Consider the following 27633-nt stretch of genomic DNA (forward strand, 5'->3'; position numbering starts at 1 on the left):
AGTTTCACAATATAATATAGGGATTATAAAAATATCCATAATCATTTCAAGTACTTTTAAAATTCACTAATTCAGGAGATTCTTACTCAACTCCCATTTTCAAGAGAAATAATTCACACAAAGTGAACAGCCAAAGTCACTGAAAATTAGTTTTCCTTACACTTTTCCCACCAGCCTATCATTTCTTTGTTGTAAAGAAGAAGGGACATTTGCCATCATTGGAAGTCTTTTAGGAAGCATGGTGACTTTGGCAAAATTAATTTCTCTAAGTCAGATAATGAAACTTGTAGCACCACGTAGCAGTAATTTTCAGTTGTTCATTTGCCTGCACTGAGTTTCAAAAGCATGTAATAAAATTACTTTTTAAAGTATTCACAATGAAAAGAAAGTGTGTTTAAAATTTAACAACTGTCTACAGTTTAAATCTGATAAGAGGTGAAGTACTGTTTCGAATATTTATAAATTTAGAATCTTTGCAAACATCTTTGTTTTCTCCTTGCTGTTTCTCATGTTGCCCTGTGATTTCTGTGACCTCAAGCCTGCCCCTGCATGCTCCATGGAGCCACTTCAATCGCTGCCATCAGCCCCACTCAGTCCTGGGCTTGGGGTACAGATTACGGGCACCTGCAGAATTCAAGGGATGGACTTCTTTATCTTGTATTCAAAGGATGAGTAGGGTTTTTAAACATATATTTTGGAGAAATCACTAAGGAATACATAATCCTGATATCAATCCTAAAAATCTTTTCTGTTTAAATTCTCTTTCCCCAACAAACATACACAAAAGGGATTATAAATGAATTGTAATCATACACTTTCACCGGTTTGTCTTAGACTTCTCAGATATTTAGAAACAAGTGGTGAACTTAAACTCATATTCTTAAAATCAAAAGTGTTTCTTAAGGACTTCTGCATTGAGAATCAAAAGGAAAATAAACCACCAAACTTGAACTCCTCTGTGGTAGTTAATGCTGTGGTCAACCTGACTGGCCTAAGGGAGGCCCGGATCCTGGGAGAACAGCAATTCTGGGTGTGTCTGCGAGGGTGTTTCTGGAAGAGATTAGCATTTGAGTCAGTAGGGTAAGAGCTCCCCCTCACCTGTGTGGGGCAGTATCATCCAATCTCCTGAGGGCCTAAATAGAACAAAAAGGCAGAGGAAGAGCAAATTCTCTCTTCCTGAGCTAGGATGTCCACCTCCTCCCGGCCTCTGACATCTGAGCTCCTGGTTCTCAGACCTTCAGACGAGGACTGAATTATTCCACTGGCTTTCCTGGGCCTCCAGCGTGCAGACAGTAGATTGTGGGAATTGTCGGCCTCCACAACCAGGTGAGCCAATTCCTATAATAAAGCTTCTCTTATATCTATCCATCTACTGCCCTCCCATTGGTTCTTTTTCTCTGGAGAACCCTGAATAATAGATAAGCATTTGAAGTTTGCATCACTATGCTTACCTCTGTGTTCTGGTTACTCACATATTCTGCCTACAAGATTTTTTCTAAACACTTTGAAAAGAAAATAAAGTGTCTTTACTAAACAGTTTCTCTACACACACCCACATTTACTTTCCTTTGTGTTTAAATTAGCAATTGTGGCTCCTAGAAGAAAGTTCCATCTAGAAATAAAAAATGTTTTATCCAATCAGAAGCCACAGGATAGAATTAAGTGAATTAGTTTTAAAGAAAGAGGAAACCATTTTACCTCTGTATCAGCTAAATTATTTGACACCTAACATACATTAATATATACCATAACTCTATCCCACTCAGTAATTAATATATACTAATGTGATTTGCTTGAGATAAAAATTAATATAGAGCATTCACTAAGTAAAATATTGCAAGAAGTTATAGTAAAAGTCTGCTCCTTTAAAGATGTTAGAAAGTGACAAAGATTAGTTCCATGATATAGATGGTTAAACACAGACAGGCCTGAAGACAACGGAGTGGTCCAGTTTTCATGGTATTTTTCCTCCTCAGCACTCCACAATTAACCACACATACAAAAGGTCAAGGCGGCATTTCCTTGAAAACATTTGGAATTGAGAAAGGGATGTTTCTGAGCACAGCGACGACTACTGTGAACCATTCTGCTGCTTTCTCCTCTTTCACGTACCTACAGACAGAATGATTCTGGCAACCAGGCTAATTGCCACCTCTGCTGTCTTACTCAGCCTTTACCAATCGCCTGATTTTTCTTCTCATGGTTCAGAGAGATGAGTGAAGCCAGGCAGTTACACTACAGATTGTCCCTGTACACAAATAATTTGAAGAGGACTGAAAAGCTTCCCTCTCTTTAACTATTTGGTTTTATTTCATACAAAGAAAATGAAATGGCCGAACAATTGTTTGGTTTGGTTTTATTTCTGCAAATGCTATAATTGAACGTGGAGAACCAATCAATGACACCTCTGGTTAAAATTTATTTCTGAGGAATATCCCAAAGGAGTGATTTCTGAGGAATAATATGCAGCCTTCAATTTACTTTATCACAGCTGGATATGAAGTTAAATCCCCGGCTGGAATTTAACCACCCAGAACCAAGCACCAGATGGCTTATCTACACCTCAACCCGACAGCTGTGTCCTGATAGGCACAGCTGGTCTTCACATTTGAATGACAATATTTAAATGATAACATTATGTAATGTAGAAAAATTGCTTGGGTAGCACAGGTCTTGAAAACTAGATTGCACAGTTGCTCTTAATAGTAAATGCACAGCCTCAACAGCTAATTCACATCCTTCTATCTGTGTTGATAGGTCTTGGCTGGAGACAAGAGTTTACTGCCACATGGAAACGTTCCAGTGCCATTTCATATTGTACTCTTCTCTGTCCATAATCACTCTCCTGGGTACTCACCATGTTAGATTTTCCTTCACGTGAAAATAAGCACAACACAGTTTCCACTGTGAAGCTGGAAACTTTTAAAATTTTGCAATAATTAATAGATGCTGTATTTTGCCAAGATGGAGGAATTAAAAAGTACTTGGTAGAAAGCAGCTGCTACAGAAATTCTTCAACAATTTTGGGATGTTATTATTCATTTCCTGGTTGAGTCACAAATATCACCAGATAACAAACATCATAAAATTAATACCAAAATTCAGCACTTAAAAAAAAACTCCATGAAGGGCAACTCACAAGGAAAATGTATCTGAATATGTTTCAGACACAAATGAAAAATTTGACATATTTCAAATGAGAGATGAATGAACGAATGTGCAAGGTTTTAACTAATAAAATATCTAGTGGCAAGTTTTCTATTTCCACAGTTTGACAGAGGTTCCCTATGCTGCTGCTCAAACTTTGATGGATGTAGGCACTACCCCAAAGACCCCAAGAAAATTTATCCTTAATGTATAGATGAAGTAGTTGTGGACATAAGAAAAAAACATGCTTAGTAGTAAGGAGACCTGGATAGAGGAGCTCACTGCTTCTTTTGGTAATATGAGTCTGGTCATGTCATTTAACTCCTATAAACTTCAATTCCTTCACCTGCAGAATGGGATCCATAGATGAGATTACACGTGAGAATATGTTCTGTAAACTGCTACGAAACAGAAGGCGGCGGGGTGACTATTATGGCTGCTTGGTTCTCTAGGGGACTCAATCAATAGTACTCCTCTTCCTCACCAGGGTTCTGAATATACTGAAATATAAAATCCAGGAGTGGCAGACAGAGGCCTGAAGATCACTTTCATAATTAATAAAGACTAAGCCAGAGGATATCTCTTACCGTGAGAGTCAAATGGGCTTTGTTGCACTCAACCCAGAATTGCCCAAGCTACTCAGCCAGGCATGGACCTGGAATTGGCCACCCCAAGATATGTCTCATTGGCATCAGGATTATTTGAGGCTGATTGCTTTTGATAAACTGGGACAGGGAAGGAGGCTCTGAGGAATGGAACTTGCCCTTTGTTAGGACACATTTACATTTGTAAGGTAAATCTCTATCTGTAAAGGCGCCTCCCTCTCTGTACCAGGAAGAAGAAAGGAGATGACCTTCTCTCTAAAAACTCTCACTCAATACCAAAGGCAAGGACTTAAAATCTGCATTTTATTGTGCTTCTCTGGTAACCTCCTGTAACTGACTTCCCTCCCCCTCCCAACGTTGGCATTTCTTTAAGGATTAAGCATCTTTCCTTAGGGAAGGAACTGATTGCTGCACTCACCTGTGACCGCCCAGCTCCAGACAATAGACTTGCCTCCTCCTACGCCCACCGAGATAGCAGACCACTACCTGCTGTGTCCATCAAGCACTGTGCTGACAGGGCAATCTTGTGACTATTGTGGGAGGGACATTTCAATCACATGTGAAACACCCTGTTTGGGGGTATATAACCACTATGTGCAGCCCACTTCTTCAGTGCCCTTTCTTCCTTCGGGAAGAAAGGCCCTGGGCCATGGTTCCTCATAAAGCTTTGTTTAATTTTCTCTTGCTATTCTGTCTCATGTGAATTTAATTCGTTCTCCGGCCAGAGAAACCCACATTTGGAAAGAGGAAATGTCTTCCTCACCTACACTACCCAGCCAGGCATGACAAAGCAGGACAAAGAACCTAGTCCCTGTGAGCTGCTCAGACTCCAGAGGAAAAAGGGCAAAGGTGAGCCCGCCCAGTTGGGTCTTCCCAAATGTATCCATCAAATAAGTCACTCAGAGTAAAGGAGTAGAGAGGCCAAGCGTTCACTGAATACCCTCAACATGAAAGGAAATATAAGCAGTTAGGAAAAAGGACTCTCCCTAACTTTCCTCAGCTTTTTGTTCTCCCCCAGTGGACTTAAACATTAGACTTTGGTCAGCCAGTGATGTGACACTCCTCTTGGGAGGAAGATATCCACAGTTTAGCAGGAGAGTCCTGCTTCTCCTTTCCTGAAGCTACTCCCTCAACCCCAGGTACCTCTCCTGTGAGTACACTCCAGAGACCAGAGAGCAGTACAGATTTCACCCTCATAAGACTCAGAAATGTGTCAGAGTACTACATTAATTAAGTCAACTCCAAGGTCACTCTGTACCCAAAGCCAAAATGTATTCCTTATCCCATTTCTCATCTTAAGTTATGTCTGGTCACACCGTCCAACACAGCTAGCTAAACCTTGGCACCAAACCTAACTCCTTTCTTTCTTTCACACCACATATCCAAACCATTAGCAAGTCCTACAGGTCCTTCTTCAAAACTCATCTAGAATCTCACCATTTCTCATCACCTTCACCATGAGCATCCCACCCAAGCAATCCCATCTTGTTGCTTTATTTTCCTCTGTGGCTTCTATTACTCTTTAACATACTATGTATTCGTTTGGTGATTTAGATAAGTTCCATCAGAGTAGGAATTTGTCTGTTATGTTCACCACTGTATTTATACCACATAAAAACATTCCTGACACATAATAAGCAATCAATAAATACTTGTGAAAAGAAGAAAGCAAGGAAGGAGAGTAGAAGAGAGGAGAGGGGAGGAAGGATGGATGAAAGAAAAAAGAGGTGAGGAAAGAAGGAAAGAGAAAGGAAGGCAACAATTTCGGGGGTGTTGAAGGCTAAGACCGCCCTGGATTGTAAGTTCCCTCCTCAATTTGAGGACTGAACCTGCCTTTGAAGCCTAGAATGCAATATTCAATAGTATGTGAAAAGGGCTGTTGTCGTTTATTACAACCTCCTAATTTTCCCACTCGCCAGCACTCGACATCCACTAAAATGGGCATTCTACCTTCACATGAATTCCAGTCGCTCAAAACCTTCCACTGACCCACGTGTTAACTCTCCTCTCCAGTTTGTTTACACGCACAGCCCTCCCCCACCCCGCCCCAGTGCTCAGTCTGCACTGAGCCACTGTCACCAATACCAACAAATTCTCCATCAACCAAGTAGACACCTTCCCCAGGAGGAGAAACTTCCCACTTTATATGTTATAATTTGGGGGCTTTGGAATGATACTGGAGAAAGGCAAAAGACTGATTAATTAGGATTTGGCACTATCAGGCTCTCTGATTTCAAATGGATCTTCATTCATGCTCCACAATTTTTTTGTTCAATTATTGCCCATCTTTATGAGACTTCCCAGAAGGAATCTTCTAAAATCCCTCACCAATTTCTAGTCACCAATTCCATTTCAAGTCTGCTGTCATCTCGGCAGGTGATTTATACTACACCTAGAGAAGATCAAGATTATCAGGCATTAAGGCTTCCCTTTTCCTTTAATCTCTTATTCTCAAAAGTAACCATCTTTTTTATCCCAGAGGGAGAATTGCCCTTTTCTTGTCAATCTCCCAAGCATTAGTAACAGCCTGAGCTAACTCTGCTCACCCACCTGAGCCATTAGGAGTCCTGAGTTCCTGATATTGACCTTCACTCACCGTCTAGCATGACACTATTATAATTGCTACAGTCTATCATAGAAACGCAGTGTAACATCTGACAGGTTAATTCTGAAAAATTATTTATATACAAAGACATAATTTAAAAGACAGTAGAAAACAATAAATTTTCGTTCAGTCATGAATGAATTTTATACCTCCATTAAAAATTATGTTACATGAGCAGTTAGGGGTTTTCTGGGGCGCTCAAAATATTCTATTTGTTGATATGAGTGGTGATTACATGGGTGTTCATTTTACGCAAAATTCTTTTAAGCTATATATTCATGTTTGATGTCCTTTTCTATATTTATAATATATTTCATAACAAAGAGAGTTTAAAATAGTGCGAAGAATATTAGTGACATGAAAAGAGGTTAAAGATAGCTTATAAAAAAGCAGGGTGTACAACAGTGTATATAACGTCAAGATTTTTCACCAAACAGATATTTACCAAAATGTTAAGTACGTGATCTTCAAAAAAGGCTAGCGTACTTAAGAGGTTGTTGAAGAACACATGCATGTTTCTACAAAGTGAAAAAATGAATGCTAAGTTACATGTAAAATAATCTTTCCTTTTAAATCTTTATAAGAACCATCAGGAAATAACAGACTAGTTGGATAGTTATACGCATGACGCATTTATTCATTATTAGAATATTTTTTAAATCATTTGATTAACAAATGAGTATTTTTTTAAATGGTGAGAGTACTTGCTGTAAGTCATTGCGTTTTTAGAATTTTGCTTTTATTGTTAAATTTCTTCATTAAAATGATCAGTGACATTAGTTAACAACAAGGTGAGAGCGATTTTTAAAGCGGTGGGAAGACATCATGAAGTTTGCTCTGTCGCTCTATGCCTTTATTACTGTAATGGATCACATTCATGGAGACATCATGACATTATAAACAATTCTCATAAAAAAGCAGATTCCACCATGTAAAATGATCTACTATATCTTCATTATGACAACTTTATCGTAGCAGTGGCCCGGTATTAAAATTACAAATTGAAAATATGTTCTATAGAACTTATTTTGAAAAGAAATCACTTCATAAGACAATCTTCCACTATACAATCTTGGTCCTGTAAGTCCCCAAGATGACTTTTAAAGGTCGAAAAGTCAAAAAAAATGTGATTTGAATCTGTTATTGATTTGCCAAATGGTTTCCAGGGCATGAAACAGAAAAAATATTTCAGAAAGGAAGAATACTTTCTTTCTCATTTAGAGAAGAATAAAATAACACTTATTTCTGTATAATCTCTCTAATTACATCCAGAATGTACAATCAGGTAGTAACATCAAGAGTTCCCAGATTAATGTAAAAGTGGATTTAAATTAGAAACACGGGACCACAGTCCGCTAACATTAGCAACAATCATTACTTACAGTCTGTGCAAGTGAGAAGAGCAAACGCCAATCAAATGAATAACCTGTATTTAGAAAACCAGGTAGTAGTTCCGTGGGGAGTTTTTGAAAAAGAAATTATTATTTCAATGCCAAGTCACGCTTACAGCTTTGAACAAGTAGCAGAACATGGGCATGTTTCTCAAATGGATTTCACAGCATCAGTGCAAAAGCCAGAAGGGATGGCTTAGTGTTTTAAGCCTCAGATTTGAAACACCCAGACTCCCTGCAAGTACAGCGTTAAATCCTCTGTGGAACCACAGCTTCAAATGCTATCAGGAGAGACTCAACTCGTCATCCTTCGGAGACTGATAAATTAAAAGCCATGAAGTTTAGAGGCAATGGAAGGGAGTCCGGAGCCACCTGCACCCCCTCCACACCCCACACAGGGAGGCTCGATGTGTAACATCATTTCAGGTTCCACTGGAGGCAGCCTCCTTGCGAAGACTTGAGCATACTGTTTTTAAGACATTCATAAATCTCACAACCCTGCCATCGACCATCTTTATAAACTTTTAAGCCAAATTTCTGACAGCTCAAAGTAGACCAAAAACATCATTTTTAATTCCTTTTAAGACAGTGAAGGAAATTCTAAGTGCCAACTATAAAATGCATTATAGGTATCCGGCCAACTCTTTATTATTCTTGTGGAAATCTTTGAATCTCGAATTGATTTATTTTTGCTGCCTTGTATGATTCTGGACCACCTCCTTCCTGACATTGATTGATGGACGCTTGGCAAATGCCAATTAAACAACACAACTTTATTTAATTTGCATTGTACTCTACCATTTTCTCCCATCTCCTACTCATTCCCAAAACTTTGTAAGGAAGAACACTATTATTTTCTCCATCTTACAGATGAGGAAAGTGTGCCTCACGAAGATATACAAGTTGACCACGGCTGATACGTTGTTGTCCTGCCTTTTAAAATCCAGGTCCTGAGAATCCTCCTAAAGTATCACTAGTTATGAGGAAGTTCTATTAAGAAACACAAACATTTTGCCAAAGAAAATTCGGTAACACATTCTAAATTTAAATAAAAATAACTTATAACTAATTCTTTTGATTTACCAGTAATGCTACATCTCGCTGCTCTAATGTATAATTAATGATTTAAAAGAATAAGAAATTGGAGAGGATGCTGGGGAAACTCTGAACCATTTTTTTAATGTCTCCTACCTAAGTGATTAACAGATGTCGCTCTTCATTTAGACAGACCTCAAAATAAAGCACAAGGATCCAGTTATGTAGGCCCAAATGGAAACCTGAAAGTAACATGAGTGGACTTCCTGGACTAAAAAAACTATTCTCCCAGTGTTAGTCAAAGAAAAATTAATCCAGAAGGAACCTAAATATCCAGCCTCATTTAATATCTTTAAGACATAGATGCAGAGATGACTTTAAATTTAAGCAAACTTGATAGTGGACCCACTGGGCATTTTAATAGATGCTAAAAAGCCACCAAATGAATTAGATTCCTTTGAGCTGGCTTATTCATTATTTTAAATACAACTTGGCGAAGCTGACATATTAAGATCTTTTCTCAGACTTTCCCACTATAGTACAATTTAGCTGTTTTCCTCCAACCAATAGATGAGTTGAACTTCTCTGATAGGAATTTTGGAGAAAACAGTGGACTTAGTAGGATGTAACAAAGTTCAGGTTCTTTTAGTCAGAAGAAACACAAATGCCTTAAGAGCTAGGGAGAGGCTATAGAGGGCAGTGGGCACTGAGAGCAATTTTTCAAGTACTGTATTAAACAGTTTTTTGCTGAAGGCATGTCCTGGCTCCTGAGGTTGTATCAAAAATACTCAGGCTCTGTTCAGGTGCTAATGAAAATTAATTCAAAGAACAATGTACAAGGGGCAGAGCAAAATGGCAGGGTGAGCTGACCCGGGATTCTCTCCCCTCCAAAATACAACAAAAGATTGGAAGAACTGAATTTCAGAGAATAAACATAATGCCAGCTCGTTAGAGACCTACAATACCAAGAAGGCGGAGATCATAACCTAGCTTTACCCCTTCGGAGGCGCTGGAACGGTAGAGAGAACATCACTCCCTCCCCTAGAGTCTGCGATCGCTGCGGGCGGGTCGGGAAGGAGCGGGGGAGGGGCCGCGCGACCGGGGATCATCCAGGACTCCTGCCGCTGATTCAGTGGAGACCCGCTGACGGGGGGAAAGCTTCCGTCCACGGGGACCCTATAAATCAAGGGCCTTGGGAGACCAGAGAACAGAACTGATCTGAACCCAGACCGGTGCGTGTAACAGCCCCTCCCCCCCAGCAAAGCCAGTGGGCGCAGCCATCTTGCCCCGAAGGCGGAGAGCTAACACGCCGCTCTCGACCCCCATCTAGTGGTGACAGGCTGTAACTGCAACTGAATTCTACCACCATGAGAAAAAACCGCTCCTCTACCATCCAGCAATTTATAAAAGCCCCAGACCAGAAGGAAAACAATAAAAACACAGAATTAAGTCCTGAGGACTTGGAATTAGGTAAACTAAGTGATAATGAATTCAGAGCAGCTATAATCAAAACACTCAATGAGGTAGAGAGAAAGATAGAGAAACAAGCCGAGTTCTGGAGTTACTTCACAAAAGAGGTTGAAATCATAAAGAAGAATCAAACAGAATTATTTGAGATGAAAAACACAATGGACCAGATAAAACAGAATATGGATTCCCTGAATGCCCGTGTAGACACCATAGAAGAGCAAATTAACATAACTGAAGATAGACAGGCTCAATGGCTCCAGACAGACGAAGAAAGAGAACTAAGAATTAAAAAAATGAGGAAAATCTCCGAGAGATAATGAATTCAATGAGGAGTAAGAACATAAGGATCACAGGAATTCCCGAGAATATGGAAAAGGAAAATGGAGCAGAAAGTGTGCTTAACGAAATTATTGAAGAGAACTTCCCAAATCTAGGGATCAATGGAGAAATGTGTGTAGAGGAGGGTTTTAGATCTCCTAGATTTGTCAATGTAAAAAGACCCACCGCAAGGCACATAATAGTAAAGTTGGCAAATAGGAATGATAAGGAGAGAATACTCAGGGAAGTAAGAAAAAAAAAGAGAATAACCTATAAAGGAGCCCCTATCAGACTGTCAGCGGATTTCTCTACAGAAACCCTACAAGCTAGGAGAGAATGGAGTGACATATTCAAAGCTTTAAAGGATAAAAATCTTCAGCCAGGAATACTCTATCCAGCAAGAATTTCCTTCAGATATGAGGGAGAAATTAAATCTCTTCCAGACAAACAAAAGTTAAGGGAATTTGTAACCAAAAGCCCTCCATTACAAGAAATCCTCAAGAAGGCTCTCATACCTGAAAAAAGAAAAAAGGGAGAAAGGGGACACAATCCACAGACTAGGGAGACCGATGGATAGAACCAGAACAGGATAGCAAATATTCAACTATAGCATTAGGGTAAAAATAAGGAAACTACCAAAACAAGGACGATCTTAGCACTCTAACTACAAATTAATAAGATGAGTTGGAATAAAAAATGAAAATAATTATTTAGGAGGGGAAGAGCAAAGGGTCTAAATCAGTATTGGTCAATTAAGTAAGAGACCACCAGAGAACAGACTATATTATACACAAGATTCTAAATACAAACTTCAAGGTAGACACTAAAATAAAGTACAGAACAGAGTCACAAATCATAAATAAGGAAAAATCTAAGAAACCCAGCATAAGAAATTGCAGTATTAAATGGGTAGTTTAAAGCAAACAGGAAAAGAAACACAGGAAAACAAGATAATGAGCGACAGATTAACAGCATTAAGTCCACATGCATCAATAATCACTCTCAATGTGAACGGATTGAACTCTCCAATAAAAAGACACAGAGTGGCAAAATGGATTAAAGAACACAATCCAACAATTTGTTGCCTCCAGGAAACACACCTCAGCCCCAAGGACAAACACAGACTCAGGGTGAAGGGGTGGAAGACAATATTTCAAGCTAATAGCAAGGAAAAAAAGGCAGGTGTTGCAATTCTTATATCAGACCAAGTGGATTTCAAAGTAAGACAGGTAAAGAGAGACACAGAGGGACAATATATAATGATCAAAGGGACACTTCATCAAGAAGAAATAATGCTTATAAATATCTATGCACCCAACACAGGAGCACCAAGATTCATAAAGCAACTATTAACAGACCTAAAGGAAGATGTTAAAAACAACACAATAATAGTAGGGGACCTCAACACCCCACTCACATCAATGGACGGATCACACAGACAGAAAATCAACAAGGAAATAGTGGAGCTGAATGAAAAACTAAAACAATTGGACTTAATACACATATATAGACCACTTCACCCTGAAAGAGCTGAATACACATTCTTCTCAAGTGCACATGGAACATTCTCAAGGATAGACCATATGTTGGGGAACAAGGCAAGCCTCTACAAATTTTAAAAAATTGAAATAATAACAAGCATCTTCTCCGATCATAGTGCTATAAGGTAGAAATTAATTACAAGAAAAAAGCTGAGAAAGGCACAAAGATGTGGAAACTAAACAACACACTACTGAACAAGCAATGGATCATTGAAGAAATTAAAGAAGAAATTAAAAAATACCTGGAAACAAATGAAAATGATAGCATGCCATACCAACTCATATGGGATACAGCAAAAGCTGTATTAAGAGGAAAATTCATCGCAATACAGGCACATCTTAACAAACAAGAAAAATCCCAAATAAGCAACCTTAAAGCACACCTAACTGAACTAGAGAAAAAAGAACAAATGAAGCCCAAAGTCAGCAGAAGGAGAGAAATAATAAAAATCAGAGCAGAAATAAATACTATTGAAACGAAAAAGGCAGTAGAAAGGATCAATGAGACAAAGAGCTGGTTTTTTGAGAAGATAAATAAAATTGACAAATCACTAGCCAGACTTACAAAGAAAAAAAGGGAGAAAGCTCAAATAAACAAAATCAGAAATGAGCAAGGAGAAATAACAACAGACTCTGCAGAAATACAACAGATTATAAGAGAATACTACAAAAAACTATATGCCAACAGAATGGATAACCTAGAGGAAATGGATAAATTCTTGGACTCCTACAATCTCCCAAAGCTCACTCAAGAAGAGGCAGACAATTTGAACAGACCAATCACAAGGAAAGAAATTGAAATAGCAATCAAAAACATCCCAAAGAATAAAACCCCAGGACCAGATGGCTTTCCTGGGGAATTCTACCAAACTTTCAGAGAGGATTTAATACCTATCCTTTTCAAGCTATTCCAAAAAATTAGGGAAGATGGAACACTTCCTAACACATCCTATGAGGCCAGCATCACGCTGATACCAAAACCTGACAAGGACACCACGAAAAAAGAGAACTACAGGCCAATATCACTGATGAACATAGATGCAAAAATTCTAAACAAAATTTTGGCAACCAGAATTCAGCAATTCATCAGAAGAATCATACATCATGATCAGGTGGGATTCATACCAGGGACACAAGGATGGTTCAACATCTGCAAATCAATCAACGTGATACACCACATCAACAAACTGAGGAATAAAAACCACATGATCATCTCAATAGATGCAGAGAAGGCATTTGAGAAGATCCAACAGCATTTATGATAAAAACTCTGAACAAAATGGGCATAGAAAGAAACTACCTCAACATAATAAAGGCCATATATGACAAACCCATAGCCAACATCATACTCAACGGGCAAAAACTGAACGCCATCCCCCTGAAAACAGGAACGAGACAAGGATGCCCTCTATCACCACTCTTATTTAACATAGTACTGGAGGTCCTGGCCAGAGCAATCAGGCAAGAAAAAGGAATAAAAGAAATCCAAATAGGGAGGGAAGAAGTGAAACTCTCGCTGTTTGCAGATGACATGATCTTATATATAGAAAACACCAAAGAATCCATTGGAAAACTGTTAGAAGTAATCAACAACTACAGCAAAGTTGCAGGGTATAAAATCAATTTGCATAAATCAGTAGCATTTCTATACTCCAGTAATGAACCAACAGAAAAAGAACTCAAGAATACAATACCATTCACAATCGCAACAAAAAGAATAAAATACCTTGGGGTAAATTTAACTAAGGAAGTGAAGGACCTATATAATGAAAATTACAAGGCCTTTCTGAGAGAATTGGATGACAACATAAGGAGATGGAAAGACATTCCATGTACATGTATTGGAAGAATAAACATAGTTAAAATGTCCATTCTACCTAAAGCAATCTACAGATTCAACGCCATCCCAATCAGAATCCCAATGACATTCTTTACAGAATTAGAATAAAGAATCCTAAAATTCATATGGGGCAACAAAAGACCCCGAATTTCTAAAGCAATCCTGAGAAAAAAGAACAAAAGGGGAGGCATCACAATCCCTGACTTCAAAACATACTACAAAGCTACAGTAATCAAAACAGCATGGTACTGGTACAAAAACAGGTGCACAGATCAACGGAACAGAATTGAAAGCCCAGAAATAAAACCACACATCTATGGACAGCTTATCTTTGACAAAGGAGCTGAGGGCATACAATGGAGAAAAGAAAGTCTTTTCAACAAATGGTGCTGGGAAAACTGGAAAGCCACATGTCAAAGAATGAAAATTGACCATTCTCTTTCACCATTCACCAAAATAAACTCAAAATGGATCAAAGACCTAAAGGTGAGACCTGAAACCATAAGGCTTCTGGAAGAAAATGTAGGCAGCACACTCTTTGACATCAGTATTAAAAGGATCTTTTCGGACACCATGCTTTCTCAGAGAAGGGAAACAATAGAAAGAATAAACAAATGGGACTTCATCAGACTAAAGAGCTTCTTCAAGGCAAATGAAAACAGGATTGAAACAAAAAAAACAACCCACTAACTGGGAAAAAATATTTGCAAGTCATATATCTGACAAAGGCTTAATATCCATAATATATAAAGAACTCTCGCAACTCAACAACAAAACATCAAACAACCCAATCAAAAAATGGGCTGGAAACATGAACAGACATTTCTCCAAAGAAGATATACTGATGGCCAATAGGTACATGAAAAGATGCTCATCATTGCTGATCATCAGGGAAATGCAAATCAAAACTACACTAAGATATCACCTTACACCCGTTAGAATGACAAAAATATCTAAAACTAATAGCAACAAATGTTGGAGAGGTTGTGGAGAAAAAGGAACCCTCATACACTGCTGGTGGGAATGCAAACTGGTGCAGCCACTATGGAAAACAGTATGGAGATTCCTCAAAAAATTAAAAATAGAACTACCGTATGATCCAGCCATCCCACTACTGGGTATTTATCCAAAGAGCTTGAAGTCAGCAATTCCAAAAGTCCTATGCACCCCAATGTTCATTGCAGCATTATTTACAATAGCCAAGACATGGAAGCAACCTAAGTGCCCAGCAACAGACGAATGGATAAAGAAGATGTGGTACATATATACAATGGAATACTGCTCAGCTGCAAAACAGAACAAAATCATTCCATTTGCAATAACATGGATGGACCTTGAGAGAATTATGTTAAGTGAAATAAGCCAGCGAGAGAAAGATAATATGTGTATGACTCCACTCATATGAGGAATTTAAAATTATGGACTAAGAACAGTTTAGTGGATACCAGGGGAAAGGTAGGGTGGGGGGTGGGCACAAAGGGTGAAGTGGTGCACCTACAACACGAATGACAAACATTAATGTACAACTGAAATTTCACAAGATTGTAACCTATCATTAACTCAATAAAAAAAAAGAACAATGTACATTTTCCTTGTTTTCTCACCGTTTCACCTCTTTTTAAAATTTCACCTAGCATTAGTTTATCCTAATTACTCCAGCATAAATGATTTGTTTCTCCTCCAAAATCCCACAGCAGAAATTTATAACACTTCTCTTTAATCACACCTAACTTTTTAATAGCACTTCCCTGCCTTGAGATAATTCTTCTAGGCTATCTTATGCTGTTTAAGTTGTGTATTTAATTTCATAGCAATAAGAGCCTTGAAGGTTTTTTAAACTTTGCAACTCCTACCAACTTAATATTTTAAAAGCCTGGATGGATTTATAGACCCTCTTCAAAATTATTTGATTACGTGGCTTTCTTTGGCAACCTAGGCAGGTATTCCAGAACCCCAAAGGGATTATGGGTTCATGCTCACTTATCTGCCCTGACAACCGAACTACAGAAACGAGCAACCTGCACCATGCGTGTTGTTAAAAACAAGACAATAGGGCCAAAATGGAGTCACTTATGCTAAGCCCCATGTCACCAAAGCGAGACTTACCTTAATGAGTTTCAGCTCTTGCAGAAATGGAATCTTAAACCAATCAATCAGGAATTGCCTGATCAGCCCTGGTGAGAGAATCATCCTGATAACCCCCTGCCATCCCCTGAGGGAAAGTGACCTCGCTATAACCAACCCACTTTTTTGTCTAACTTCCTTGTCCTCACTCCCTTCTGCCTGTGAGATTTTCATTCTGTACAGCTCCTCTGTGAGCTCCTTTCTACCTGCTGCATTGGAATCAATTTGAATTGATTTTTGAATTTGATTTGAATAGATTTTCGCTCAAACTCTTAAAATTTTTAATATGCCTCAGTTTCTCTTTTAACAGCTCTGGTGTCACAAGAGAGAACCGAAGTTGACGCCCAACAGCTCCCATGAGCAACAAGCAACCAGACATAGTTCCCTGTTGAGCCCTTGAGCTCGCTGCATTCTCGAGCTTTCGATCCTAACGCCACAGCTCTTGTGTTATGAGCTTTCAGACCTCATTTGAGCATTTCTTTTTCAAGACTGGGTCCAGGAATCAGCCAGAGTCAGACTGGGTCTGACTTAGAAACGAGATTAGACCCAGGGTCAGATTGGGTCCAATTGAAGCTGGACTGGGTCCAGTGTGAGGCCTCGGGGAAATAAAATCTTGCTTTCCGGCTGAACAAGCAAGTTAACCTTACCAAAGATGTGGCCGCAGTGGAGAACGGTTAACCTAGATAAGCCTACCCATTTAGCAGGTGCCCTAGAGAAAAGGGGGTCTCAGCCAGGTACTCACCACAAACAGCAGAGAGAAAACCATTTTTCCTCCTCTACGGTGTCTGGTGACCAGGATGAGACCCGCTGGGACACCCCACTCCTCCAGAGCCGGCAGAGGGGATCCTGGGGAAACTGGCAGAAGTTGGCAAAGGGTAAGAATTGTTCCCAAAGTCAGCTCTCCCCAGTCTCCATCTGTGGTGCCTGGTGGAGAGGAAGGAAAAGTTTCACATTGTCCCTTCCTTTCCAAATGCGGATTGGCAGGCTGAAACATCTGCAAGATTTTGATCTTTGAGTGTGGCTGGTGAATTAGCTTTCGAGACCCTTTGGGCGCTGATCCTTTCTCTCCCAAGGACAGCTATCGCCTTCTCCTTTATCTCATTTTGTGTCCTGAGAACTTGGGTTGGCAACCGTCAGGTTGGGGTCCCCAAAATATGGCACTCAACGGTGTCAGGCACAAGGTAAAATGCCTCAAAAAAGAACGGAGGTGGCATTGCTCGCCCTGTAGGTGCAGGAAGGTGCACGTTAGTGAGCGGTGTAGACGGTTAATTTCTGTTTCCCCAAACTGTTTCTCCTCTTCTTTCAGCTCAGAGATTTATAACAAGTGGACCTCCCCCAAAAAGTTGGGGTGGGAAAACAGTAAAATGAGTCTAGCTGTAAGCAAGCGTGCTTTATCCACACTTTGTAGCCATCCCGCATCCCCGAGGCCAGGAATTCCAGAGAGCACACGTGGAGTCTGGCAACCTTACCAACCTCAACTTTTCATCGAAAGGATAAGACGTTAAAACCAAACAAAAAGTTCCTAGGATCCGGCCCCCCAGGGCTGCATGATTTCATACTAATTTTCCCTCAACGATTCAAAAAACAAGACACGCGCTAAGACCTGAGAAGCATCTCAGTCACAGGGTGCGCGGGACAGAAACCTCCCGCGGTTCCCCAAGGCCCACATCTCGCGCGAGTTGAGGCAGCGCGGCCGCGCCCCAGGCGAGTGGGCGGGGCGGCCGGGTGGGCGGGGCGCTGGAGTCGAAAGCTCGGGGAGCGCGCGCGCGGGGCCTGCGGCGGCCGGCGGCCGGAACCTTAGTGGCGCTCGCCTGGCCCGCGCAGCAATGGCGTGGAAGTGGCGCTTCCTTCTGCTTCTCGGGCCGCTGCTGCTGGGTCCAGGCCTCGCGCGCCGCTGCGGCCCCCTGCCCCTGGTCCTCAACACCTGGCCTTTTCAGAATGCAACTGAAGCAGGTGCGTGGCGGCGGCCGGGGCGGGGCCGGCGCTGCTGGAGCTCGCCCCGGGGAGGAGCGGCCGGCTGCAAGGCTCTGCGGGCCCGGCGGGCAGGCCAGCCGCAGCCGGGCCAAGCCTTCCTCGTCTCACCTGCGAGCCCTGGCTGCACCGCCTGCGTCGCTGCGTCCCTTGCGGTTGACCCCTGCTCCATCCTCCCTGCCACTGCTGCATTTCAGGTCCTCATTCGGGCGCACTCCCTGCGTTCAGCCCCCGCGCCAGCATACCTTCCCCCTGCTGCTGACCCAGAGCAGTGGGGGCCTTTCTGTTTAGACTCTGCTGGGGGCGCCTGGACTTCCAGTCTTTTCAAAGTGTGTCCTGTCTGCCTCTTCACCTCTCCTTTCTAACCCTGCAGTTCTCCCCAATACTCTGTACTCCAGCTCTGCAAATGACAATTTCCCAAAGTAGACTCTTTTTACATTTCCTTTTTTTCCCCGCTGGATGCTGATATGCTGTATTTGCCACCTGGAATGCAGAGTTCCCGTCTTGGCTGCATGTTAAAAACATCTGCAGAGCTTCTGAAAAATACCTATGCCTGAGCCCCAGCTCCTAAGATTTTGCTTTAATTGCTGGAACTAAAGCATCTGTGTTTTCAAAAAGCTGCCTAAGTGATTTTGATCTGCAGCCAGGATTGAGAAACACTCAGCTAAAGTATCGCCTCTTCCAGGAAGCCTTCCCTGATTTATTACCGTTATGCCCAGTCTGAGTTAGGTGCCTATCCGCTGTGCTTTGGTATTATCCTGTATATACCATTGTCTTGTCATTTTCTCATTGTGTTGTGGTGTGTCTCATTCACGATGTAATAACATAAGGGTAATTTCGACCTCTGGCTCCCCATCTGAGGCTGCTAATATAACTTTCTGGGGCAGAATTTGGTGGAGCTAAGTTTATGTTATGGGCAGTGCATACAATTCAGAGAAAATGAGAGGACAGTCTGGGAGAAAGAAAACCCAGCGATAATGAGACAAAAAGTACAGCAACCTAGGCAGGGAAAAATTCTGTGTATGTTGCCTGTAATGAAGGGGGAACTCCTTGAAATATACTTTCAAACCAATCCGTTCAGTACTGATACTTAAATTATTTACCCATAGTAGTAGCTGCCCTTAAAGGAATTCTGTTTTTATTAGTAAAGAAATTGACCATTGAAGACCTTTTTTTTTTTTTTCTTTTTCAATGTATAGGACTCCACAGAACATAGTCTAGTGCCAAAAGCCCGGCCACTATAGCCAAAATGGCTACTTGTGAATCCTAGCTCTGCTATCCATCAACTGTGTGACCTTGAACAAGTTACTTAACCTCTGGATCTGTTTCCTCCTATTTAAAATGAGGATGGCAGTTGTACTGTACTTACCTGAAAAGCTGTTGTGAAGATGAAATGAATTAATCCACGTGAAGCCCACATTGTAATTATTTGCTGTTGTGGTGTTATTGAGACGCTGTGATAGATACCTCAATGAAAGTATTAGTTCTGTGTATTTTCAGTAATCTAATGATGCAGAAGAAATTTATGTCTGATTTAATGAACTTTCAAATTAACTGTCTTTTAGTAGCTTCAATTGTAACTTTTAAAGTTGAAGGAGAGACTTTCTTTTCTCACGCAGACACGGTAGAAATAGGTATTAATAAGTGAAAAAACCCTCAGTTGGTATCCGTAGCCAAAGTCTTGGAATTCTTCACAGTAAATAGTTGCAGCCTATAATTCTGTCTCTGTCACTCTGACTCCTTGTAGCTCTCCATAAACTAACTTAAAAATTCAGTTTAACTTAGAGGGCATGGGAAAAAAATGTTAAAACTAGGAGTTCTCAAAGCGTTGCTGGTTTGTTGCATTTAACATTAAAAAACCCAGATATGAACAGGCACTGTTGCGGTTTGATTGACAGCGTGGGAGACATTAGTGGCTGGAGGCTCCGCGCTGGACGCAGTGGAGAGCGGCTGTGCGGCCTGTGAGCGGGAGCAGTGTGACAACACCGTGGGCTTCGGTGGAAGTCCTGACGAGTCTGGAGAAACCACACTGGATGCCATGATCATGGATGGGTAAGCAGGCTCTCCGGGACCTAGTTGTCTCTGCGTCTCCGCTTCATGTTCAGTTGCATTTATAGTTGATTGATCTTCTACGGAAAGCACGATGGACGAATATCTAAGTTTTGTCACAGGTCAAAACCCCTAGCTTATTGTACTTGGCCATTCCAAACACAAGATGTTTCCCTCTCAATTAAAAGAAAATCAGCAGCAGCAGCATAGAAATATCCCATGGAAGAAGGGACTCTCCTTAGAACAGGGAGAACCCCAAGCTGCAAAAATATGTCTCTGACCTGGTCCACAGTGGTTTATCTGCCATGTACAAATGCTGTGGTTTCCCTGATCTGAAGCCTGAAAACCCCTTTCAAAAGCCGTATTTAAAGCGAGCCAGGAGAAACTGGAAATTTTAGTGCTGTGGGAGTATAGGGTAAGTTGATTTTCTGTTTGTTCCTTAATTTGTCTGATTGTGGGAATTTGTATGAACTTCACGGATGTGCTGTTACTTCTATGTTAAGATGCTGGAGTTTATCCTACAGAACACTATTGCTTGGAGTGGAGCAGTATTTTTTAATCTATGAACCTTTGAAAATAAATACGTATTGCGCCTTTTTTCTTGCAGCACTACGATGAACGTAGGAGCAGTAGGAGCTCTTAGACGAATTAAAAACGCAATTGGTGTGGCACGGAAAGTGCTGGAACATACGGCACACACGCTTTTAGTAGGAGACTCAGGTACATTTTCCCTATACGGAAGTTTTATCTAGTCTTCTGTCTGTACTCTTCACTGTGACAAAAGGACTCAGTATCAAGTAGTGGAGAGAAGCCGACCTAAGTTCAGATCTTGGCTGTTTCACTTATTATCTATTTAACTTTGGATAAGTTCCTCAACTTCTAAATTCTCACTTTCTTCATCTTTCAAATAGGATTTAAAAAATTAGTTCATCATCTGTAGATGGGTTATTGCTGGACTGAAACATGATTCAGCATCATTTCTCCTCTTGTATCATGACTGTATATGTATAAGACCCATGGAACATCATTAATATAAGAAGAAGTGAGCAGGAGGAGTTTTGCTGTGGGAGTCACTTACTTGAACGTCTTCCTAGTCATATACTGAAAATCAGACAGTGATCTATAATCAGAATTAATTTTTGACGTTGAATTAGTTAACAACTCCTGCAGGTATCCTTGTTTCTTGAAATAGAGAATTGAAAACTACCTGACAAGCAAAAGGATCCGTTGCTCATTCATGGAATCCAGCTGTCCCTTTGTTTGGTGTCTCAAAGCTTTTTACACCAACGCTGGGCATTGCATCCTAGTCAGAGCAGTAAGATTCTTTGTTGGTGAGAGGCCTGCCTTTTATTTTGGAAAGTACAAGAAAGAGCGTGGAGGAAGGTGCGAAAGGAGACCTGTCATAACACACACCCCCAGGGTCTCCAGCACATCAGTTTTAGGAAGGACACATGGAAGCTGAGGTCTAGACACTGATGCCCTTAACACGGTTCATGTCTGACACTCCTTTGGAAGTCTGCGTGTGCCCCCAGGGATGGTTACCTCACTTAAGAGACAGCTGCCCAAGAACACTTCCTGTACATGTCTTTTGTTTAGAAGACAATACTTAACTAATTTACGTTTTTCTTCTCTTCTCCATCTCCAGCCACCAAGTTTGCCAAAAGTATGGGGTTTATCAGTGAGGATTTATCTACCAATGCTTCTCGAGCTCTTCATGCAGATTGGCTTGCTCAGAATTGCCAGCCTAATTATTGGAGGGTGTGTATACATAATTTTTAAAAGTAAATTACTTGAAAATAGCAAGTGACATCCCCTTCTGCTCTGTGTTATCCACCTATTGCCTAAGGTACTGGTTAGCACTCTGGCTGCACTTTAGAACCAAAGATTTAAGTTAACTCTTGGGTGTGGATGCTCTTGCAAGCTCCCTGGCTGCATCTAATGCACATCCAGGATGGAGAGCTACTGGTCCCTGGCAATAGTTTTCAAATTGTGGTGGTTCTACTGTGGGAAGAGGGGCTGCCTCAGTCAGAACTGCTCTGCTTATATCTCCTTGTAACAAAAGATTCCAAGTCTAAAAAATCAAAGTTGGAAACCATTAGTGTAAACTATTTCGTAGGTTTTATCTATGTGAAGTGTCCCCAGTATCTTGCCCTTCTTTGACGAGGATTTATACCAGTAGGTGTCTAGTATGTTACTAGTGGGATAATTTGTCTTTAAATCAGTGGGACTTTTAGCATGAATCCGTTTGTCTTTGCCATCCAGAGGCTTTCTGTGGGCTCCCTTAGTCTCTTATCTGTTTCTTCCCCAAATCCTAATTACCTTTGAGTAACCAGGAAGTCTCTGGGCTTAGCCCTTGAAAGAGGCTACTGTCTAAAACCAGGTCAAGGGAGGCACCAAGTGCACAAATGAATAAGACCTGAGTAGTCGGTTTCTTGTTTTAATACTAATCCATATGTCCAACCTAAATTCATGAATTTGGATTATTTTCTTGAGCCTCTAAGATTCATAAGAGAATCTTAGAGAAAAACTTAGATTGTATTCACATGAACCTAGCTTTGGAAAAAAGATGGTTTTAAAATAGATTTCCCTTTAAATCTCAGAACTTGTCCCTGGCCAGGGACAAGTTCTGAGATTTAAAGGTCAGGTTGTGTACCTAATTCCTTTGCAGACTAATATCTAATAAAAAAAATCTTCATTTATATCTACCATTGTGTTGAGAATTTTAGGCACATGAAAAATCGGGGAGCTTTTCCAGACAATATGGAAGTCTATTCCATATTATGTAATTCTGAGACTAGACTAGGTATTCAGTAAAATTGTATCCATCTGTTCATATAAGACTTAGCTAATGTTTGACTGCTTATTCTTATCTTTCAGTTACCAGATGTCCTTTTGGTTTCTTACTAATGTTTAGTGACTGGACGTTACTACTTGCTAAGTTCTAAAATCACCCTTTCTAAACAGTAAAATTTACATCTTGTTTACAGAATGTTATACCAGATGCTTCGAAATACTGTGGACCCTACAAACCACCTAGTATCTTAAAGCAAGATCGTAGTACCTATAGAGAAACAGGAAATAATTATGGTCATGATACTATTGGTAATTATTTGCCTTTCATACAGTTTTTATGGTCAAAGGTCAGGCATTTTTAATTGCCTTCCTGTGTTTCTTAACTTCTTCACCCCTATCCATGTACCAGATGGTGATTTTGATTGTTTTAACTGCCAAGTAAGAATACACACACACACACACACACACACACACACACACACACACACACACACACTTTCTTACATCTGTATGCATTTTGGTAAATTATACAAGACCCCTAAAATCTAATGACTTTTTACTTTTGTATTTTTAAATATTTATTTGATATTTAGTTCTTTTAATAATCTCATGTTGTTTGCCACACTCAAGTGATCTTTCCAAGGTACAATGTTGAAAATTTCCATTAGTCTATGTCAGTGATTTTCTTTGGAATTAGCTTTGAAAAGTAACTGAATGATTTGAAGAGTGAAGATTTGGGATGTCTACCAAACTGTGCTGTGAAACCAGGTCATTAAAAAGCACAAATTACACCACTGGTATAATTTTCAATATTCCTAAGTTTCCTATTTTCTTCTACTTGAAATTAATGAAAGAGGATATTTATATATTTATATTGCCAATTGCTCAATTATTTGGTTATATTTGAGGTAAACTTTGGAGTTGATACCTACAATGATTTTTTTTTTAACTTCTAGGCATGGTTGTAATCCATAAGATGGGATATACTGCTGCTGGTACATCTACAAATGGTCTAAAATTCAAAATACCTGGGTTAGTGTTTCTCAGAGAACAGATCTCACAAATATCTATTGAGCATAAACCAATATGTGCTAGGCACTATGGGAGACGTCGAATGTAAAGCACGCCCTCCCCTGACAGCTGAGATAGAAAAATGTGAAAGAAAATAAATTAGTGTCTGCTAAGTGCCAAAGGAGAGGGGGTCCCGGCCCATGCTGTTGAGTTCAGGGATGGCCATGGTGATCTGATTAAGCTGGGGTGGTGAGAGAGGCCAGTAGAGAGATGCTGGGAGCTACATCTCAGCCTAAGGAAGAGACAGGGAGCATCCAGGTCAGGGTACCAGCACATCTAAAGCAGTGCACACTCAGGTCAGGGCGCCCACTGGCTGAAAGAGAAACTGTGTGTGTGTTGGGTGCAGGGGAGGAAGCTTAGAGCCAGATTTCAGGGGGTTCTTCTGTCGGTTTAAGGATTTCTGGATTTTATTTCAAAGTAGTAGAAAAGCAGTGAAGCTTTATTACAAGGAAAAACCTTGGTAAAATTTTGGCGCATTAGAAAGGAGGACTAGATTGTAGGTGAGGAAAACAAATTTGAACCTGTTGAGATAATCTAGAAATCAGACGAGCAGGGACGGTCACTGTAAACCTATGCCATCTTGATATACTGGCTGGGGTCTAATTCTTACATAATTAATGGAGGTTTGTGGAAACGTAAATTGCAAAATGAATGAAAATCTTTTTTGTGTGTGTTCTCATGAAGAATTTACTTAAAACAATCGTCAGGGGCTAAGTAGATATATGCCCTATTGTTGAAACATCTCATAAAATAATTTGGTTGTTCCACTTGATTTCCTGTCCTAAATTATTATCCTGTGTCCTCACAAAGTCGAGTAGGAGATTCGCCGATCCCTGGAGCTGGGGCCTATGCTGAAGATGCAGTGGGAGCAGCCGCGGCCACGGGCAATGGTGACATAATGATGCGCTTTCTGCCAAGGTGTGACATCTTACATTTATAGGACTTTTAGAGATCTTTAGAGGAGATATTGTCTGTCAGGATAGAAAATAATTGGTTGTGCCACGTAATCTGAATTTGTGTGTACAAGAGCTTTTTAGAAGCGCTGCTTACAAACCCCTATCAATTTTGATAATGATAGTCATTCAAATTAAGTAATCATAACCCTCTGAAATAGAATAATAAGCCTCACTCTGCTTCACAGATGAGCATACTTCTGGTCCATTTAAATAATTTATGTAAGACCACTGAGTAAAGGAACCGTGATAATTGATGATAAAAGTAGGAATGCAGTTGTGTGTACAGTTAATTACTGAAAGATAATCATCACAACTAGATGTTTTGCACATGCCCGGCATTTTCTCCATTGATGGTAGCCCCATTTCTTATATACGTATAAGCTCTGTACTTTATGACTTCTGGCTGTTATTCCTAAGCAACAGTTATTCAGCCAAAGCCAAAAATAATAGTCCTTATCTGAAAATAATGGGCAGATTAGTCAAAAAGATAGACATTGGGTCAAAGTTTACTGCTTTCCTGCTGATGTTTTCACAGGAGTCACATACTCCTGTTCATTTACAGAGTCTTCAAATATGACAGTTTTGGTGGTTGCAGATGTCTAACCTCAAGTAACCAAATTCGGAGTTAGTTTATTCTGTCATACTAAAGTTTCGCCTCTGTTTACATCAGCTACCAAGCTGTAGAATATATGAGAGGAGGGGAAGATCCAGCTGTAGCATGCCAGAAGGTGGTTTCAAGAATTCGCAAGTATTTTCCAAACTTCTTTGGGGCTGTCATATGTGCCAACGTGACGGGAAGTTATGGTAAGCTTTAGTTGGAATTCATATTTGTGTGAACTTAGAAATATTGATGAGAATATATACTTTAAAATACTGTAGTGTATTTTATCCCTCTACCATAGAAACAGGGAGCATTTGAGTAGGCACTGGAGAAATGTTAACTGATGATCTGTCAGGACACCCAAAAGTGTTAAAAATATACCTAAAACCTGCTTTGGTTGACTGCTGGTAGTTATGACCCAGTCTCTTGCTACTAGTTCTTATCTTTGACATCTGTCCTAAGTAAAGTTTAGCGTCAGCTCCAGAATGTGCTGAGATGCGCTCATCTAGTCAGACGCTTTGATTGGTTAGAAGTCGATAGGGATAAATGATCTTCCCTACTTCTTTTCATTCAGTGTTTAAATGTCTCAGTCATTTAGATCTTTTTGGGGGGCTCCAAGGTACAAAATGTATTCTAATTAGTAAACCAAAGAAGTGAGTGGAATTACTTTTGCACTGTATTCGAGGCCTGTCCTCTGCTTCATTTACTTTCTAGATGAGCCTAGCACAGTTTCAAAGCATTTCGAGTTCAACCACTACTGCTTCTCATTACTGAATTTTCAGATGGGGAAGATGTACGGCTCACTGATCAATATAACTTTTTTGATTGGACAGCTTATTATTGTCCTTTGATCTTTTACTTCCCACAGTTCTGTGTTTGAAAAACTTGTTTGAGGAATTCCTTGGTTTTTTTTTTTTTGTTAAATACTAAGATACAAAAGTCAATATAAATTATAGGAGGAAAGGCTTTATGAATAAATCATTTTTGTTGATTTCCTCTTAAGAAATAAACCTTAAAAAGCTCCAAGTTGGGTTTAACAAGATATAAAAGGATAATTATATAATTGTAGATGAATTTAGAATTGACCAAGTCCTTATATTTAAAGTAATGGCATTAGAAGGGGCCCCTCCGGCTGTCTGAGCAGGGGAAGAAATCCGCTGTTGTCAGAGGTCGGCAGGGCCAAGGTAAACCCCGTCAGCAGGATGGTGAAGGGACAGAGAGCATCTTGACAAATACCTCTCACTTCCTGTGAGCGTGGGGAGGGGAGAATTAGGGGTGAATGACAGGAATGTTCTAGTGGCCAGGGAAATAAAATTTTTAGCATGTGCCTGAAAAGTGTTTTCGCTAAGAAAAAGATTTGAAAACAGAGGAAAATAATAGCAATGACAGCATATGTATAGAACAAAACTCAGCCTGCGTTCTGAGGTTCAGAGAGCTGGCCTCCCCACCACCTTTCTTTCTACTCGTGGACTGTCAAGTGGTCAGTCCTAAGGAGGACACACCAGCACACTTCTGGGTGGCTTAGAAAGACATCAGGCACACAACAGCCAATGGCCAGGTGAATGAGCGACGTCTGTATTGGTTCTAAGTATGTGCATTCTGTATTTAACCAAACAACTTTCTCTTTTCGTTGCCAAGGTGCTGCCTGCAATAAACTTCCAACATTTACTCAGTTCAGATTCATGGTTTATAATCCTTTAACCAATCGACCAACTGAGGAAAAAGTAGACTGCATCTAATCCATCTTTGTTGACAGCATCTATATTTAAAGAAAGAGACAAAGGCTGGGAAGGTTACACGCTAAACTCACCTGCAGGGTGCCTCGTGTCTTCCGAGTGCTTTGTGTAAAAGAAGCACAAAAATAAATTTATGTTGAAGTAGCATTGACACTTTCTGGATCTGAAATTTTTTTTATCTGTTTTTATTTAAGCTTTGTGTATCCCCTGAAAAGGAGTATGTATGTGCGTATGTGTTTTGTGTATGTTTAAAGCTTAAGTGATACTTGGATTTCTGCTCAATGTTTCAAGAAATTGCTACTTTGGGGGTTTATTTCCATAGTGATATATGAAAGCCAAAAGAAATAATGTATATTTGGATACTTAAAGTAGAGTATGCA

At 40.2% G+C, this 27633-nt stretch overlaps 1 protein-coding gene and 1 long non-coding RNA gene across 2 annotated transcripts; both read left to right on the forward strand.

Moving 5' to 3' along the window:
- Positions 1-1112: 1112 nt before the first annotated feature.
- LOC138921004 (uncharacterized) lies at positions 1113-4440 on the forward strand. Its single transcript, XR_011433128.1, has 2 exons — positions 1113-1326; positions 2758-4440. It is a non-coding gene; the product is annotated as an uncharacterized lncRNA (long non-coding RNA).
- Positions 4441-17765: 13325 nt separating this feature from the next.
- Positions 17766-27400, forward strand: AGA (aspartylglucosaminidase). The gene is made up of 9 exons (XM_023630886.2): positions 17766-18029; positions 19946-20099; positions 20704-20816; positions 21742-21854; positions 23084-23198; positions 23846-23921; positions 24771-24878; positions 25587-25720; positions 27156-27400. Exons 1-9 carry the CDS (start codon positions 17903-17905, stop codon positions 27254-27256), a joined length of 1041 nt encoding a protein of 346 aa, XP_023486654.1. The 5' UTR covers positions 17766-17902; the 3' UTR covers positions 27257-27400.
- Positions 27401-27633: the final 233 nt, after the last annotated feature.

Source organism: Equus caballus, chromosome 27 (genome assembly GCF_041296265.1).
Source record: "Equus caballus isolate H_3958 breed thoroughbred chromosome 27, TB-T2T, whole genome shotgun sequence".
Lineage (NCBI taxonomy): Eukaryota > Metazoa > Chordata > Mammalia > Perissodactyla > Equidae > Equus > Equus caballus.